Raw genomic sequence first — 16090 nt, 5'->3', positions numbered from 1 at the left:
TTAATTTTGTATGCAGCTTCTCTATCTAAAAAACTTTATTTCCATTCCCTACATATAAAGTTTCCTTTGCTTTAACTCCTCTCATGTAAATATCATGACCTAATTACCCTCAGATTTTTTAGATATAAAAAGTCCAAGAATGAGTATAATTCTTCTTAAAGTCAACATTTTGTACTAGAATCGAGTATATTTTCTATCAAAATTATCTCTAATATTTTTTTAGGTATAAAAAAAATCTAACAACGAGTATAATTCCTGTTAAATTCAGTATTTTACATTAGAATCAAGTATATTTTCCGTTAAATTGAGCGTGAATTTTTCCTGCTTAATATAATTTCTCCTAAATTCAGTACCATTTAAACAAAATTTAGTATATTTTCATCAAATTGAGTACCATTTAAAGAAAATCGTATTTTCTATCAAAATTAATTCTTATATTTTTTTAGGTATAAATAGTCTAAAAACAAGTATAATTCCTATTAAATTCAGCACTTTAAACTAGAATCGAGTATATTTTCTATTAAATTGAGCACAACTTTTTTCTTAATATAATTCCTCCTAAATTCAGCACTATTTATCATTTAAAGAAAATCTATTATATTTTTCATCCAACTGAGTACCATTTAAAGAAAATCTAATATATTTTTTATCCAATTAAGATGAAAAAAAAATTATACTCAATTTGATAAAAAATATACCAGATTCTAAATTTAATGTACTGAATTTAAGATGAATTATATTGATTTTTGAACTTTTTATACTTAAAAATATTATGGATAATTAAATAAATATATTTGATTAAGGAGTAAAAATAAAAAATTTGAGAAATAGGAATTATATATAAAATTATGTTTGTCAATTGGGACCGTATGAAAATTTTCTCATTTATCAAACACCCCTGGTGAAAGGACGTTTCTTTTCTTTATTTATTCCTGTTATCGCAGTTGTGTTAACTGGTACAATTCTATATCTAACTCATGCATATTTGATCCTGTTATCTATTTATTTATTATTTTACTGTCTTATCACATAAATGTGTATTAATAATAATTATATATATATATAAAATGATTTTAATAAAATTTTACTAATTTTTATTAAACTAGTAAATATATATATATATATATATATATATAAATTTTGATTAAATTAAATTTAAATAAACTTTTTTAATTAAAAAGTTTTATTATTATTATTATAATACGTAGAATAGAAGTATTTTTAGAATAAAAATATAATTAAATGTTATAATTTATCTTTTTTTTAAAAAAATTCTTTACCATTTTTTATTCTTTCATCTAGAAAATTAAAGATGTCAGACGGATTAACAGTGACGGGATGAGTTGGCTCATGATGTGCTAATCATTTAGCGGGGCGGAGCGTGTCAACCCGTCAACATGACGGGTTGAAAAATTTCCAATATAACCCAATCCAAGGTGAATTGCGGGTTTGACGGACCAACCAGCGGACCCATCAATTATTTTTTTAAAAAAATTAAAAAATATTTTATATCCTCCTGAAAGATTTTATCAATTAAATATATCAATAAATATATATTTTAAATATAAATGGACACAAAAGTACTATTTTTTATTTCAAAATTATAATAAAAAAAGATAATAAAATGATATAAAACTTAGTTTATATGTGTTTTTAACTCGTGGGTCAATTCAAGTCTATTATGGGCCAATCCGTGTGGATCTCGGGTCTAGGTGGATCGACTCAGGACGAATTTGAGTTGATAAAATTTTAATTTAATTTATTTAAATTATTTGACGGGACGCACTAAATCCAATCCAAATAGGGACTCGATATTCGTAGTCAATCAAGAAAGATAGCTCATTTATTGCATTGCTTTCGTCAGCCGCCAACTCAACTTCCCGTTCCTTCGTCCTCTTCCTCCACTTCCACTCTCTCGCTCGCACGACGCACGTCGCACGTCGCACGCACGTTGCGTCGCACGCCGACATTCCTCTCGCTCGCTCGCTCGCTCGCTCTTCCCCTCGACGCACCAGTTCCTCTGCTGGAAGCCGGAAGCAGCTTCCGATCCTTAGCCGACGAAGAGAATGCACCGCTCGAGCGGCAGATCGGGACGCCGGAGAAGCCGACACACAATTAGGTGAGGCTTCCCCTTCCTCTCTCTTCATTTTATTAGGGTTGCACTTTGCATTTTACACGGCATTCGATTCCTCTGAGTTCTGATCAAAGGCCATGTTGCTTGAAAAAATATCTATGGTCTTTCAGATCCACTTCTTTGGACGCTTCTTTGCTTCTCTTTTTATAATCGTCAAATCGCATTTAAAAAAAGCACAATCTTTTTCGATTTCATCATATTCTGATCAGGTCTTTGCTTCATTTATCCGCCTTCCCTCTACACCAAATTGCAACTCTTACTTGTTTCTGAAGCTTAGTTTGGTAAATCCATCTGAGTTGGAGACAGATAATTCATTGCTTTATATAAACAAATTTGTAAAGTTTGCTTTTTAAGCATCCTGTGCTTCTTTTATAGAAAACGGAGGTCAAGATAAACATAATCATCTGGTCAAACCATTCTGCAGATTGCTGTTTCTTTGCTGGGACTCCTTATTCACTAGTTTTCATGTCTGATGGTTTCGATCCATAAGCCTGGATTTTCTTATTTAATTTTTCAGGTAGATTTTAATTGCAAAATTTGCTAATGCCTCAAGGGATTCATCTGATCCTCACATTAAATTTCCATCAGAAGAAAACCGGGTAAGTATTTTTGTTTTCAACTATAGCTTATGGTTCTATTGTGGAATATAGTTGCCCTGTAATCACATTTTTGCATGCTTGAATCTCAACAGTCTACCATTGGATTCCGGCAAAACTCATCCATGAAACCCAACAGTTATCTTGCAAAGGAGATATTAGATCACGAGGTATCAAAAGCTAAAGTGATGGAACACCACTCTCCCAGTTTGGTTGCAAGGCTGATGGGTCTGGATACTCTTCCATCTTCAGTGAGACACCAGAAACCTATTGATCGTTGTCATCTGAGAGCACTGGAGAGAGATATTTGCCACAATTCTGCACATTTGGAGTATCATCCACACAGGAGAAGCAGCAGTGAGGTTCTAGATTTCAAAGATGTATTTGAGGTGACAGAAACATCCAATGTTAATAGCCATAGGATCCATCATCATGTCAGGAGAATGCACCCTCCAACTGGTGTAGTGCTTGATGATGCTGAAATTTTTAATCATATACCTGATGTCCCAGATTCAACCAAGGATATCTTCCTAGAACATCTCCAAGATCACAATTTGCTATCCATGAAACATTTTCGAGAGCCTGATAACGCAATAACCACATCTCAAGGGGATAAGATTACGATATTAAAAGCATCTAAAAGTGCTAAGAATTGTGGCAATGGAGGCCGGCTTAAACCACCTGAATCAGAAAGGATCCGAGATTGGTGTTCTGATTGGCAGCAAGAAATTTTCAACTCTGTCAATACAAACTTTGTCAACCCACATATGCCATCTGCATCACAATACAAAGGCAACTGTGAATCTTGTGCAAGTCCTGCTCGCATTGTGATCCTAAAACCAAACAAAGGGAAGACTAGAAAGTTGGCAGAGGATAGTTTATTTACGGATGAGGATTTCCATTTTAACTTTAAAGTGTTCAGTGAAATTGCTGCTTCTAGAATTCGGGAGATGCATAATGAAGGGAAACAAAAGTTAGCATATCACACGGAGTTATCATGCCCGAAGGATTCAATTAAAATTACCCAGGAAAAGACAAGAAAGGCGAGGCAGACTAGAAGCAGCCGAATTAAACATTATTCTCTATCTGAAAGGATGCCCTTTGATGATAATGAAGAGTCAGAGGCAACTTTTTTATCTTCTGATAACTTCAGGGTTTGGATTGGCAACTGCAACTCTTCACCTTTATCTTCAACTGAATCTTCTGTGAGCAGGGAGGCACGAAGGCGCCTGGCTGAAAGATGGAAGGTCACTAGGAAGTTTCAGAACGAGGGACATGGTTCTCATAGCTCACAGACACTAAGTGAGCTCCTTGGTCTATCCTATGACAGGACTGTGAAGTTTACTGAGGATACTTCTGACATCACAAATGTTCTAGATAAAATTTTTGACAGCAATGAGGCACCTGGAAGCACAGACAATCTTTCTAGAATTGACAGTGAAGACAGAGTACGATATGTGAGCCTACAACCCTTTGTTGAGTACAATTCAAGTCTGAAGATAAATGACAGAGAACGAGATGTTGCCACAAATAACGATAGAATTGAAGATGTGACAATGAGACCATCTTGTATCTCTTTAGTTGCCAAAATGACTGAACCACAAACTGTGTCAGTTAGAAACATAAAGAATCAAATTCATGGATCTCAACTAGAGCATTTGGTTGCTAAGGAAAACATGCTACCTGAACAAGAAACTGATGTGAGCACAGAAGGATCAAGGAAGAGAGTTCACATGGCAAAAACAACAATACATCCTTCACCCATGGATTGTGCCAACTCTGATAGTCGACCAAAAAGTTGTGTCTCTATTCCTCAGCTTGGAGATGAGTCATGGGAAGAGAAACCAGCAACCTCTGCACTTGAACTGTCATTAGATAATGAAGGCTTGATTGGACAGATTCTAAATGCAGTAGCAAATCAGGTTTTCTTCTGTCACTGTATTTCTCCAGCAAAAAATTTTATTTTTGTTTTTACAAAGAAAATTATTAGTTTAATGAGATGATTGCTATGGCCAGAATTCACGTCTTTTAATGAGATTTTCGTGTATAACAATTAGATGCGCTTGCTTCAATATAAAAGATGAAGCAAAATGAATCTTTTTGACATATTGTTTTTTCCTTGAGAAATTACTTTCACGGCTTTCAATTGGTAACTGGTTGTAGATTAGAGTCACAAATTACTTTTATAGCTATCGAGCCTACTTTTAGCCATGCCTAGTGTTGCTAGGATCCATTTCATTTATCACATATTATCATCATTTAATTGATTATGTAGTTCGATCAAGTATGATTTGCTTCTATCCAAAGCATTGGTTTCTTACCTTTAAACATTCAGAATCACAAGGGTTTTACTTAATTACAATCTTCGGAGACTGATACATTAAAAGGTAGATTATGTTCTTGTTTTTTTGTCAATATGTTGCTTTGCGTTATATTATACTTGGTTTATTTTTGGGTTTCATTGTTAATAACAAGACCAAGAACATCACTTTGCAATACTTAAAAGAAAACTGCATCAACACAGGAAACTTCATTTGACAATCTTCCACTCGAGCCACTTCACTCTGAACCTGATATGGGTGTATTAGATACCCTAAGCACGGAGGAAAATGAACAGCCAAGCCCAGTCTCTGTTCTGGAGACTCCATCAGAAGATGAAGCATATAGCTCAGGATGCTTTGAAAGATTAAGTTCAGATCTCAAAGGCAAGCAAAGGAACTTGTCATTGTTTTCATGTCTTCATTTAAGACTATAAACTTTCTCATATTTGATCTTAAATTTCAGAGCTTAGGAGGAAACTTGAACTTCTGAAGTTGGAGTCAACAGATGTATATACTCAGAAAGCTGAGGTCCCACCTAATAAGAGATGTTGTGATCATGATATGGACCAAGAACTCGTAGACAGTGATGATAGAGACTTTGCATACATGCTTGACACTCTTCAGGAATCAGGCTTCCTTGGTATTATTGATAACAAGCTAGTGGATACCTTGGACCAAAATCTCTTTGATAAACTAGAGAAGAAGTACAACAAAGTAGTGTCATGGCCAAGATCCGAAAGAAGGCTACTGTTTGATCTTATAAGTTGCACCCTCACAGAAACGGTTGCTAGATCATGCAAGAATGTGCATAGCATGTCAGAGCTTTGCCCCCTGGCATTGGACTGCAATAGCGTGGCAAAAGCTGTGTGGCAAACTCTAGTCGAGGGAAGGAAATTGCTGGATTGCAGTGATAGAAACGAGTTCCTCGACAAAGAATGGCTTCTCTTGGTTTGTGAAGTTGATTTGATTGCAATCCGAATTGAAGGGATGGTAAATGATGTACTGTTGGAGGAACTTGTTTTTGATTTGTTTCACTAGGCAAAGGGCAGCAGAAAATTCACTGGTGTTCGATAGGCTCTACTCTCATGTACATCTTAGTATTTAAATTAGTTGATATGTGAAGATATCAAAAATGGTGCATGGAATTACCTAATTACAGAATATCGAGGATTACCGTAAGGAGATGGTAGAGATGACAGAGAAGTTACAAGAGCAAGAGCAAGTGGTCTTCTAGGATCAGAACACCAGCACTTACGCTCACATTATAGAATTGCTGATTGATGTCTCGCCCTTTTCTCCTCTGCGGAGTTTACTCCTTTACGTATTTGGTGATATCATTGCCTACAGCCAGACGACTGGCATCCATGGGAGTGTGGCCAATCATCTTCTAGTGATCACAAACACTACTGGAAAAAACTCTTTTAGCGACGGAATTATGCGTCGCTAATCGGTCGCTAATTGAGAATAGAGACCAATTAGTGACCGATTATTTCCATCGCTATAAAATGGGCCACTGATGTCGTTGAGCGAACGAGGTTAATTTTCGTCACTAAACTTAGTGATGAATATTAAAATTCTGTCGTAAGATTAGGGACGGAAAATTTAATTTCATCTCTAAAATTAGCGATGAAAGGTTAAATTCCATAGCTAATTTATAACGGAATTAAAATTCCGTCGCTATATTTGTTAACGGAAAATGTTGCTGCTAGTTAGTGACAGAAAATTAAAATTTCGCCTCTAATTAGTGATGGAAAATTAAAATTATGTTGCTAATTAACTTAAAAATTTCATCAACCCCTCCTGGTTTTCATATTTTCCTTATTTACATATAAAGTATTAATCAACACAATCACAAATGATAATTTTCATAACACATTCATATTATAGAACCAAACAACACAACATAACAAACAATACAAAAATTCATATATTCACATTATACACACAAACAACATAACAAACAATACAATCAAATCCAATCCAACAATGATGAATATTTAAGACATCTCAAATTTTACTAATAAATATCTGAATCTAATAAACCCAAATACATTATCAATGATAATAAAAACCTCCTAGCGAACATATTCAATCCCACCCCAAAACTAACTAGTAGTATCCAATCCTATAGAAAATATAATACGATAGGTTATTAATAAAATAAGGAAAAACTAGTCATACATCATTAGAATTATGACTAACAAATTAAATTTAAATTAAGTAAGGTCAACAATATAATAAAAAAAATGTTAGTGATAATATTCAGATTTATTCCCGAGCATCTCGAATCTCTAGAGTATCCTCCTGAGCAATCACATTCTTAGATGATATAGTGATGCTTTAATAATGGTATTACTAGTGTTTGGGAAACCATTCTAATCTCCCAAGCAATCCAAGTGCCCAAAATGCTACAGTATAGTACAACACTACTACAATGGTGCTACAATATTTCTGGAATCAAATGCTCACTGCTACAATAGCTACAGTGGTGCTACAGTGTTTCTGGAAACCATTCTTTTCCTGAGCAATCGTCCAAATGCTCACTGCTACAATAGTTGCCGTAATGCTACAGTGGTGCTTTCTTTGAACAATCCAAGTGTCTAAAATGCTATAGTACAGTAGCTACAGAGTGCTATAGTGTTTCTAGATATCATTCGTTCTCTGAGCAATCCAAGTGCCCAAATGCTACAGTACAACACTGCTACATTAGCTATAATGTTGCTATAGTGTTTCTAGAAATCATATTAATCTCGTGAACACTCATGTTCTCATATGCTACAGTATCTCACTGTTATAGTAAGCTATAGTAAAATAAAGTTATGATGCTATGGAAATCAATCCGTTTTGTTGAGAAATATTATTAAGCTCCGACGAGTAATATTACAAGTTCTATCGAGCATTAGAGGCTCCAAAGTTTCTGGTTAACAATATGTGGCGATCGATGAATGGAGAAATAGGTGAAGGTTGTTGGATATGGCCCCCTAATCACTCCTCCAGAAAATAGCTAATGGGCTACATGGAGATTCCTTTCTAGAAGGCTATGTAAGGAGTGGAAGGAGGTAAGTCAGAGGTACGTTGGTCTTCTTATTCTCGCAAGTGGATGTGACTCTTCTCCACCAAGCTCTCTTCTTCTTCTTCTTCTTCTTCATTTGATCGGTGACTAACTTGAGTGTCGGAAGGGTTGTGCCAACAAGATGGCTCAAGCTCTAATTTGTGTTACATCTCAGGATACTAGATCTCACAAGTTGAAAGGCTGATCCAAGTTTTCTAGAGAGGAGGAGTCCGAGTGAGCGGAAAAAGATGCCATCAATTAGATAAGACAATAATTTTACAAGTTTTAAAAAAAGATACCTAAATACTAGTTTGGATATCTACTTATGATTATATATAGAATATATCATTATATGCAATGTTCATGAAAAAATGTAATACAGTTAGAGATGCATCTAATATAAATATTAATAGATCTATTTTAGAGGTTAATACACCTCCCAGTCAACTACGGATGAGTATCATGAGGATTCTGAGTCTTTTGAGAGTAAAAACCATGCAGTGTTTGACTCATTTGAGCCTTGATTTTTTGAATTTCCTGTCCAATTTGCTCATATCTCATTTGGAATTCTCAAGACTTTTTAAATTGTTTCTCTAATGTCAAGAGTCGATTCTTCAAATCTAGGTTTTCTTCTCTTAAGGCTTGTACTTTAGTAGATGATCCACTGGAACAACCCCTGGCGCTAAGAGCCATCACATGTGTTGGATCGTAAGCATTCGATAGAGGGGGGGGGGTGAATATTAATTAAAAAGAAATTATCGAGAATATGCAGCGGAATAAGAAATGCGAAAAAGAATGACACAAGTAGTTTTACTTGGTTCGGAGCCTGTGTCGACTCCTACTCCAAGGCACGCACACAAGGGTGCTTTCGATGGGCAATTCACTAGTAATTCGAAATTGTTTACAACTTAAAGTACACGAAAAGCTAATGAAAGAAAAACAATACTGACAAGAAAAAGAAAAATGAAAAGAGCAGAGCGTTGTCAGACTGTCTTCGCAGTGTCGCAGGAGCACCAGAGAGCGAATCGTGAGTTGTTTTTGGAGTTTCAGCCTCTACCCTCCTTATAAAGGAGGTTCGGGACGCTCGGAACCTTTAGGGCGCCCTGATTATGACGTAGCTGAGCCAACCAGGGAGTTCCACGTGGTGAAATGACGTTGAGGATAATTTTTCACCTCCGGGCGCCCGGATCCCTCCCAGGCTCCTAGACCTCCGGGCGCCCGAACCCCATTTTTCTAGCAGCTTCCTTCCTACAAGAAAACATTAGTCCGGAGGCAAACATATGATATATATCCTGCAACACAGAGTATTAGCACAGTTTAAAATTAAACAGAATATTAATTAGATTTCGTCTCTCTGAGACTGGAATCTAGTCAAGATCTTGACTTAGAGTTCCGAAATGATTCTAAGTCGGATCGACATATAAGTTCCCTTCCCGGGAACGCGTCCTCACAGTCACTCCCCTCCAGTGACTTACCTTCACTTACCAGCCAGACGTCTAGTCAACCCTTTGACTAGTCTGGACTTCGTGCTAGCTATCCGATCAGCCCGTCGACCTAGCTAGACTTCGTGCCAAACGTCCGGTCAGCCCGTCGACCCGTTTGGACTTCGTGCCAGCTATCCGATCGACCCGTCGACCTAGCTGGGCTTCGTGCTAGACATCAGATCAGCCCGTCGACCTGTCTGGGCTTCTCCTGCACACTCGATCAGAGTGTTAGATAATAACGAAACTAACTTAACCTATTTTGTCATTCATCAAAACTTGAGTTAGACCGTTAGTGCTAACCGCACCAACAATCTCCCCTTTTTTGATGCAATGACAACCTGGTTAAGTTAGTGATAAATATGCATGTAAGAAACAAGCATAAGGTTGTTAAGTTGGCTTTTAAATTTTGTTTTGTTTTTGTTTGTTTAACTAACTTAACCACCTAACCCTCCCCCTTTGACATTCATAAAAAAAAAATAACATAAAACAGCAAGGTAACTTAAAAAATGTAAGGTAAAAGAAATTTAGAAATGTAAGTCAGATTATCTTGGGGGAGTATAACATAGAAAAATGACTTAAGTTTTTAACTTTTATCTTTTTTAAAAAATAGCTACGTTTAATTTTTAAAAAGATAATTGTAATTTTAACTTAATCTTTCACAAAGAGTTTTGCAATTTGGAAACATAATTTGCAAAGATAGTAAAAAAAAAATTAGGGTTAAGTTCAATTTACAAGTCAAGTTTTAAAACTAAGTAAAATCAAGTTTGAGTTTGAAAAAACTTAACTAAGTAAAATTTAAATTTGACTTTGTAACCTTTTAGATAATTTTTCAAAAATATGTTTTGAAACTTTTTATCCAATTTTCAAAACCAACTTTTTAAAACTAAGTTTGGAAGGTTTAAATTAGAAACCAAGTTTAGAAGGTGTCATTTTCAAGATTAAATTTGAAAAGTTTAAAATTTGAAAAATAAAGCAAATTTTCAAAAATAATAAAAACTAATTTTGAAATTTTTGAACACTTGGTTTTGACTTGATTAAAAAAAGGTATTAAGTAGAAAAATAATTAACCTCCCCCTGAACCTGACATTACAAAATCTGTTTAACCAGTTAGCTACTCACTGACTATTCAGATGATAGCAACTTTCACTTGGTTAGTCAAGTTAAGTCTAAGCATCAGTTAGTGTTTGACTAAACTGAATGACTTAACTTGATTAATATCTGTTTGATATTTAACGCCCAGACTTATGTCGATGCACTGAGATAAGCATCTTAAGTCAAGGCAATTCGCCTATGCATCTCACCCCTTTCTATGTTTGGCAATCACAAACAAGGGAATCCTAAGCTGTTGGTGAGATGCTCAGGTACTAGCCCTAGGGGAACATTCTTTCTAAGAGATTATTCTAGTCTAAGGCTAAAACTGTTTTGAAATTCTAAAAATAGGAAAATTTGAAAACATAAAAGCATTTTACCTTAGAATTTGAAAATAACTATTTTTGAAAATAATTTTAAAATTCTTAATCTATTAAACACATCCCTAATTTTCTATGTAGATTGCTAAGCTCACTGTCAGGGAGGGGTTTAGTAAATATGTCAACTAAATTAGACTTTGACTCAATGTACTTGAGTTCAATGTCTCCTTTAGTGACATGATCCCTGATAAAGTGATGCCTAATTTCAATGTGTTTGGTTCTGGAATGATGCACTGAATTTTTTATTAAATTAATTGAACTAATATTGTCAATTAATACTTTTACATTTGTAAGGCTTAAGTTGAAATCTTTTAAGGTGTGCATCATCCATAATAGTTGTGCAACGCATTCTCCTATGATTATATATTCTGACTCAGTCGTAGATAGAGCAACACAGTGTTGCTTTCTACTAAACCAGCTAACAAGTGATGGACCTAGTAGTTGATATCCACCGCTTGTGCTTTTGCGGTCTAATTTACACCCAGCATAATCTGAGTCAGAATACCCTATTAATTCAAAATTATTAGTTCTAGGATACCAAATACCTACATTTGTTGTTCCTTTAAGGTGTCTAAAGATTCTTTTGACTTGAGTTAAATGTGATTCTTTAGCACATGTTTGGTATCTAGAACACATACTAACTGCAAATAAGATATTGGGTCAACTTGCAGTTAAGTACAGTAGGCTACCTATGCCACTCCTATAGTATTTTAAGTCAACTGGTTTTCCATTGGCGTCGTCATCTAGGATTGTGTTTACTTCCATAGGTGTTTTTATTTCTTTAGTATTTTCCATTCCAAACTTTTTAAGTAATTCTTTAGTGTATTTTTGTTAATAAATATAATTACCTTCATTTGTTTGTTTGATTTGTAATCCTAAAAAGTAAGTTAATTTGCCTATTAGACTCATTTTAAATTCTTGTTCCATTAAGTTTGTGAATTCTTCTATAAATTCTGAATTAGTTGAGCCAAAAATTATATCATCTACATAAATTTGGGCTACAAATATGTCCTATTTTATTAATTTAACGAATAGGGTCGGGTCAATTTGACCCTGGTTAAACCCTTTGGATATTAGGTAAGAGGTTAGCCTTTCATACCATGCCCTAGGTGCTTGCTTAAGTCCATATAAGGCTTTCTTTAATTTAAATACATAGTCGGGATGTTCTAGACTTTCAAGCCCAAGTGGTTGTCTTACATACACTTCTTCTTTTATTAATCCATTTAGAAAGGCAGATTTAACGTCCATTTGATACAATCTGAACCCTTTATGGGCCGCATAACTGAGTAACATTCTAATGGACTCTAATCTAGCTACTGGGGCATAAGTTTCATCATAGTCAAGTCCTTCAACTTGACTAAACCCCTTAGCGACTAGCTTAGCTTATTTCTAGTAATTTTTCCAGTTTCACTTAGTTTATTTCTAAATACCCATTTTGTTTCTATTACTTTTTTATTTTTGGGTGGTGGTACTAAGTCCCAAACTTTATTTCGCTCAAATTGAGCTAGTTCCTCTTGCATAACTATGACCCAGTCTGGGTCAAGTAAGGATTCAGCTATGGTTTTAGGTTTGATTTTTAAAATTAAAGAAATTTGACTTAGGCTTCTAAAGGATGACCTAGTCTGAATCCTTAGGTCTGGATCACCAATTATCTGGTCAGTTGGATGATTTGGGTTGACTCTTATGGTTCTAAGAGGTTGATTTTCTTGAGTTCTTTCTTCCTCTTCATGATCTAAGTCTTGATTGGTTTCTTCTTGATTACTACTGCTATGAATGAACTCAATTGGCTGAAGTTGGGTTTGATCTAAGTTTGGTTTGGATTCCTCAAATTTTACATTGGTGGTTTCTTCAATTTTTAATGTAACCTTATTATATATTCTGTATCCCCTGTTGAGTAAATATCCCACAAAAATTTCATTTTCTACTTTAGAAGTAAATTTTCCTAAATGTTCCCTTGTGTTTAAGATGAAGGTTGGGCACCAAAATACTTTAAAATATTTTATATTGGGTTGTTTATTATAATAAACTTCGAAAAAGGTTTTATTATGTACTTTATTTAGGGTTGTTCTATTTTGCATGTAGCAAACTGTACTAATAGCTTCTGCCCAAAAATATTTGGGAAGATTATATTTATTTAACATAGTTCTAGAGGCTTCAAGTAAAGTTCTATCTTTTCTTTCTACAATCCCATTTTGTTGAGGAGTTTTTGGGCATGAAAACTCGTGATGATAGCCATTTTCAAGACAAAATTTATTAAAGTTATGATTTTTAAATTCTCCTCCATTATCACTTCTAATTCTCTTAATTTTAAGATCTTTTTCGTTTTCAACTTGTTTACAAAAGTTTGTAAAATTTTTAAATGTTTCATCCTTATTTTTTAAGAACTTTACCCAAGTGAACCTAGAGTAGTCATCTATTATTACTAGACAATATAAACTACCGTTTATTGATTTGACCCCATGGGAGTCAAACAGGTCTAGATGCAAGAGTTCTAGTATTGAATTAGTTTGAGATTGATTAATTGGTTTGTGGGTAGATTTTGTTTGTTTGCCTTATTGACAAGCATTACATATGGTTGAGTCTAAGTTAGGTAATTTTGGTAAGCCTCTAACTAATCCATTTAATTTACTTATATTTATGAAATTTGTGTGTGACATTCGTCTATGCCATAACCAAGTTTCTTCTTTTTGTGTTAAATAACACTTAATTGAAGAAGTGGTTAAGTTAATTGCATAGATGTTGTCTTTTCTGAACCCTTTTAGGCTTATAGTAGGATTATCTAGGTGTTTGATTAAGCATTCCATGGATAAGAACCTAACTTTATACCTAGTGTCACACAATTGACTGATACTTAGGAGATTATACTTGAAATTTTCAACAAGTAAGACATTTTAATAATGAAATCAAATTTTAGCTCAATGTTACCTATACTAATTACCTTGAGTTTGCCATTGTTTCCAAAGGCAACTGTTCCTAAGCTTTTGTAAGTAAGTTGGGTGAATTTGGTATGATCTCCAGTCATATGTTTGAAGCAACCACTGTCCAAAATCTACTTGGTTTCCTACAATAGGTAGGAACTAGAATTAGTCTAAGTTCAGGCTGATAAGATTTTAGGTTAGTTTTAAAATAAATCTTAAGTTAATTAAAAATTTTGAGTTAATAAATTTTCAAGTTAGTTTTAAAATCAATTTTTATAAGTTTTTTTAAAAGAATTTTTAAAATATATTTTTTAAAGTTTTTAAAAGAATTTTTAAAATAATTTTTAAAGTTTTTAAAAGAGCTTTTAAAATAATTTTTAAAGTTATTTTTAAAATATTTTTTTTAAAATAATTTTTAAAGTTTTTTAAAAGAGTTTTTAAAATAATTTTTAAAGTTTTTTAAAAGAGTTTTTTTAAATAAATTTTAAAGTTTTTAAAATAATTTTTAACATTTTTAAAAGAGTTTTAAAAATAAATTTTAACGTTTTTAAAATAATTTTTAAAGTTTTTAAAAGTTTTTTTAAAATAATTTTTAAAGTTTTTTTAAAAAATAATTTTTAAGGTTTTTAAAATAATATAATTTTTAAAATGATTTTAAAAGAATTGTTAAAATGATCTTTAATTTTTTTTTAAAAAAAAAATTTAAAAGAATTTTTAAAATAATTTTTAAGGATTAAAAGAAAATAATTTTTAAGGTTTTTAAAAGAAAATAATTTTTAAAATGAATTTCAAAGAAATTTTAAAATATTTTTTAAAATGATCTTTAAAGTTTTTTTTTTTAAAAAAGAATTTTTAAAAGAATTTTTAAGGTTTAAAAGAATTTTTTAAAGTTTTTTTAAAATTTAATTTAATTTTAATTTTATTTTATTTTAGTTTAAATTTAATTTAATGTAATTTTAATTTTAATTTAACTTTAATTTTAATTTAATTTAAATTTAAATTAATTTTAATTTAATTTAATGTAATTTTAATTTTAATTTAATTTAAATTTATTTTTATTTTAATTTAGTTTAATTTAATCCTTAGTCATCTCACCCGATTTACGTTTTCAATCAGGGAATCTTATAATTTTGTGAGATGAATTAGATTCAGTTTTAGGGTTTGGTTTAACTTTTTGTTAGATTCAGGTTTAGTTTTGGGCTCAACAAATAGGCATTCTTTGGATAAACTTCTGGGCTATGGTGAGTCACTTGGACATCATTAGAGTAACCATACCTTCGAGGTTTTCCAAATAGTCCTATCTACTGAACTTAATACAAAACCTTGGTCTAACTGGTTAGGATCCATAAAGAGTAGCTTCGGTCAGTTCTACTTAGCCAAATGCACCAGGTCGAAGTCATATCTTCCTAGACATGCATAGACTAAGTTTCCCTAACGTACTATCATCTAAAACTTTACAAGTACCATAGGTCTAGTTAAACTTGGTCCCTTTCTAAATAGTCCTAATTACCTTGCCGGGTAGCTTAGTTTGGGTTACCCTGTCGGGTAGGTTAGTTCCGGAGGTGCCAGCTATTCTGGAGCCTCCTCCTGAATTATTGGCCTTTATTTAATTTTTGGTTCTTGGTTTATGTCTGTTCTTTTTGTAGTTATAATTTACTTGATGATATTCTAAGTCTTGGTGTGACTTAAAATATTTAGATTTTGAATTTGTTGGTCTAGGTTTGTATTTTATTTTTTGATTTGATTTATTTGGTTTTGCATAATATATTTTTTCTTTGGGTATGTAGTATTGGTTAAGTCCTACTTGCATGGTTAAGCACGCTTTCGGAACCCAAGCTTTACTTGATTGTTTGTGTTGGGTTATTAACGATTTAAATATTTTATTCGAACTTGACTTGTAGCCAAGTCCGGTTTTGTTGTAAATTACTTTTTGATTATTTAATATTAGATCTAAATTCTTAGATCTAGTTGTAAAATTTTCTAATATTTCTTTTAATTTGTTAATTTCTATTTTTAGTGATAAATTCTCCTCCTTAAGTGTTAGATCTTGAGTTGGATTTGATGTTGTGCTTTGTTCCATGAGATTTTGATTTTCCTCAAGGAGCGTTTTATTTCC

The 16090-nt window shown here is 33.1% G+C and overlaps 1 protein-coding gene across 1 annotated transcript in view; it reads left to right on the top strand.

Moving 5' to 3' along the window:
- LOC121986920 overlaps positions 1-6532 on the top strand; it is a 13782-nt gene extending 7250 nt beyond the window's left edge. The window contains exons 2-6 of the mRNA XM_042540845.1: positions 2344-2415; positions 2656-2733; positions 2826-4652; positions 5255-5435; positions 5515-6532. Of these exons, the coding sequence (XP_042396779.1) occupies positions 2344-2415; positions 2656-2733; positions 2826-4652; positions 5255-5435; positions 5515-6089 (2733 nt within the window). The 3' untranslated portion in view covers positions 6090-6532. The remainder of the gene's footprint in view (positions 1-2343; positions 2416-2655; positions 2734-2825; positions 4653-5254; positions 5436-5514) is intronic.
- The last annotated feature ends 9558 nt before the right edge of the window (positions 6533-16090 follow it).

The sequence above is a fragment of the Zingiber officinale genome, chromosome 5B (assembly GCF_018446385.1).
Source record: "Zingiber officinale cultivar Zhangliang chromosome 5B, Zo_v1.1, whole genome shotgun sequence".
In the NCBI taxonomy this organism is placed as follows: Eukaryota; Viridiplantae; Streptophyta; class Magnoliopsida; order Zingiberales; family Zingiberaceae; genus Zingiber; species Zingiber officinale.
Note: the sequence above shows the minus strand (reverse complement) of the source record. Positions and strands in the feature narration are given on the sequence as shown.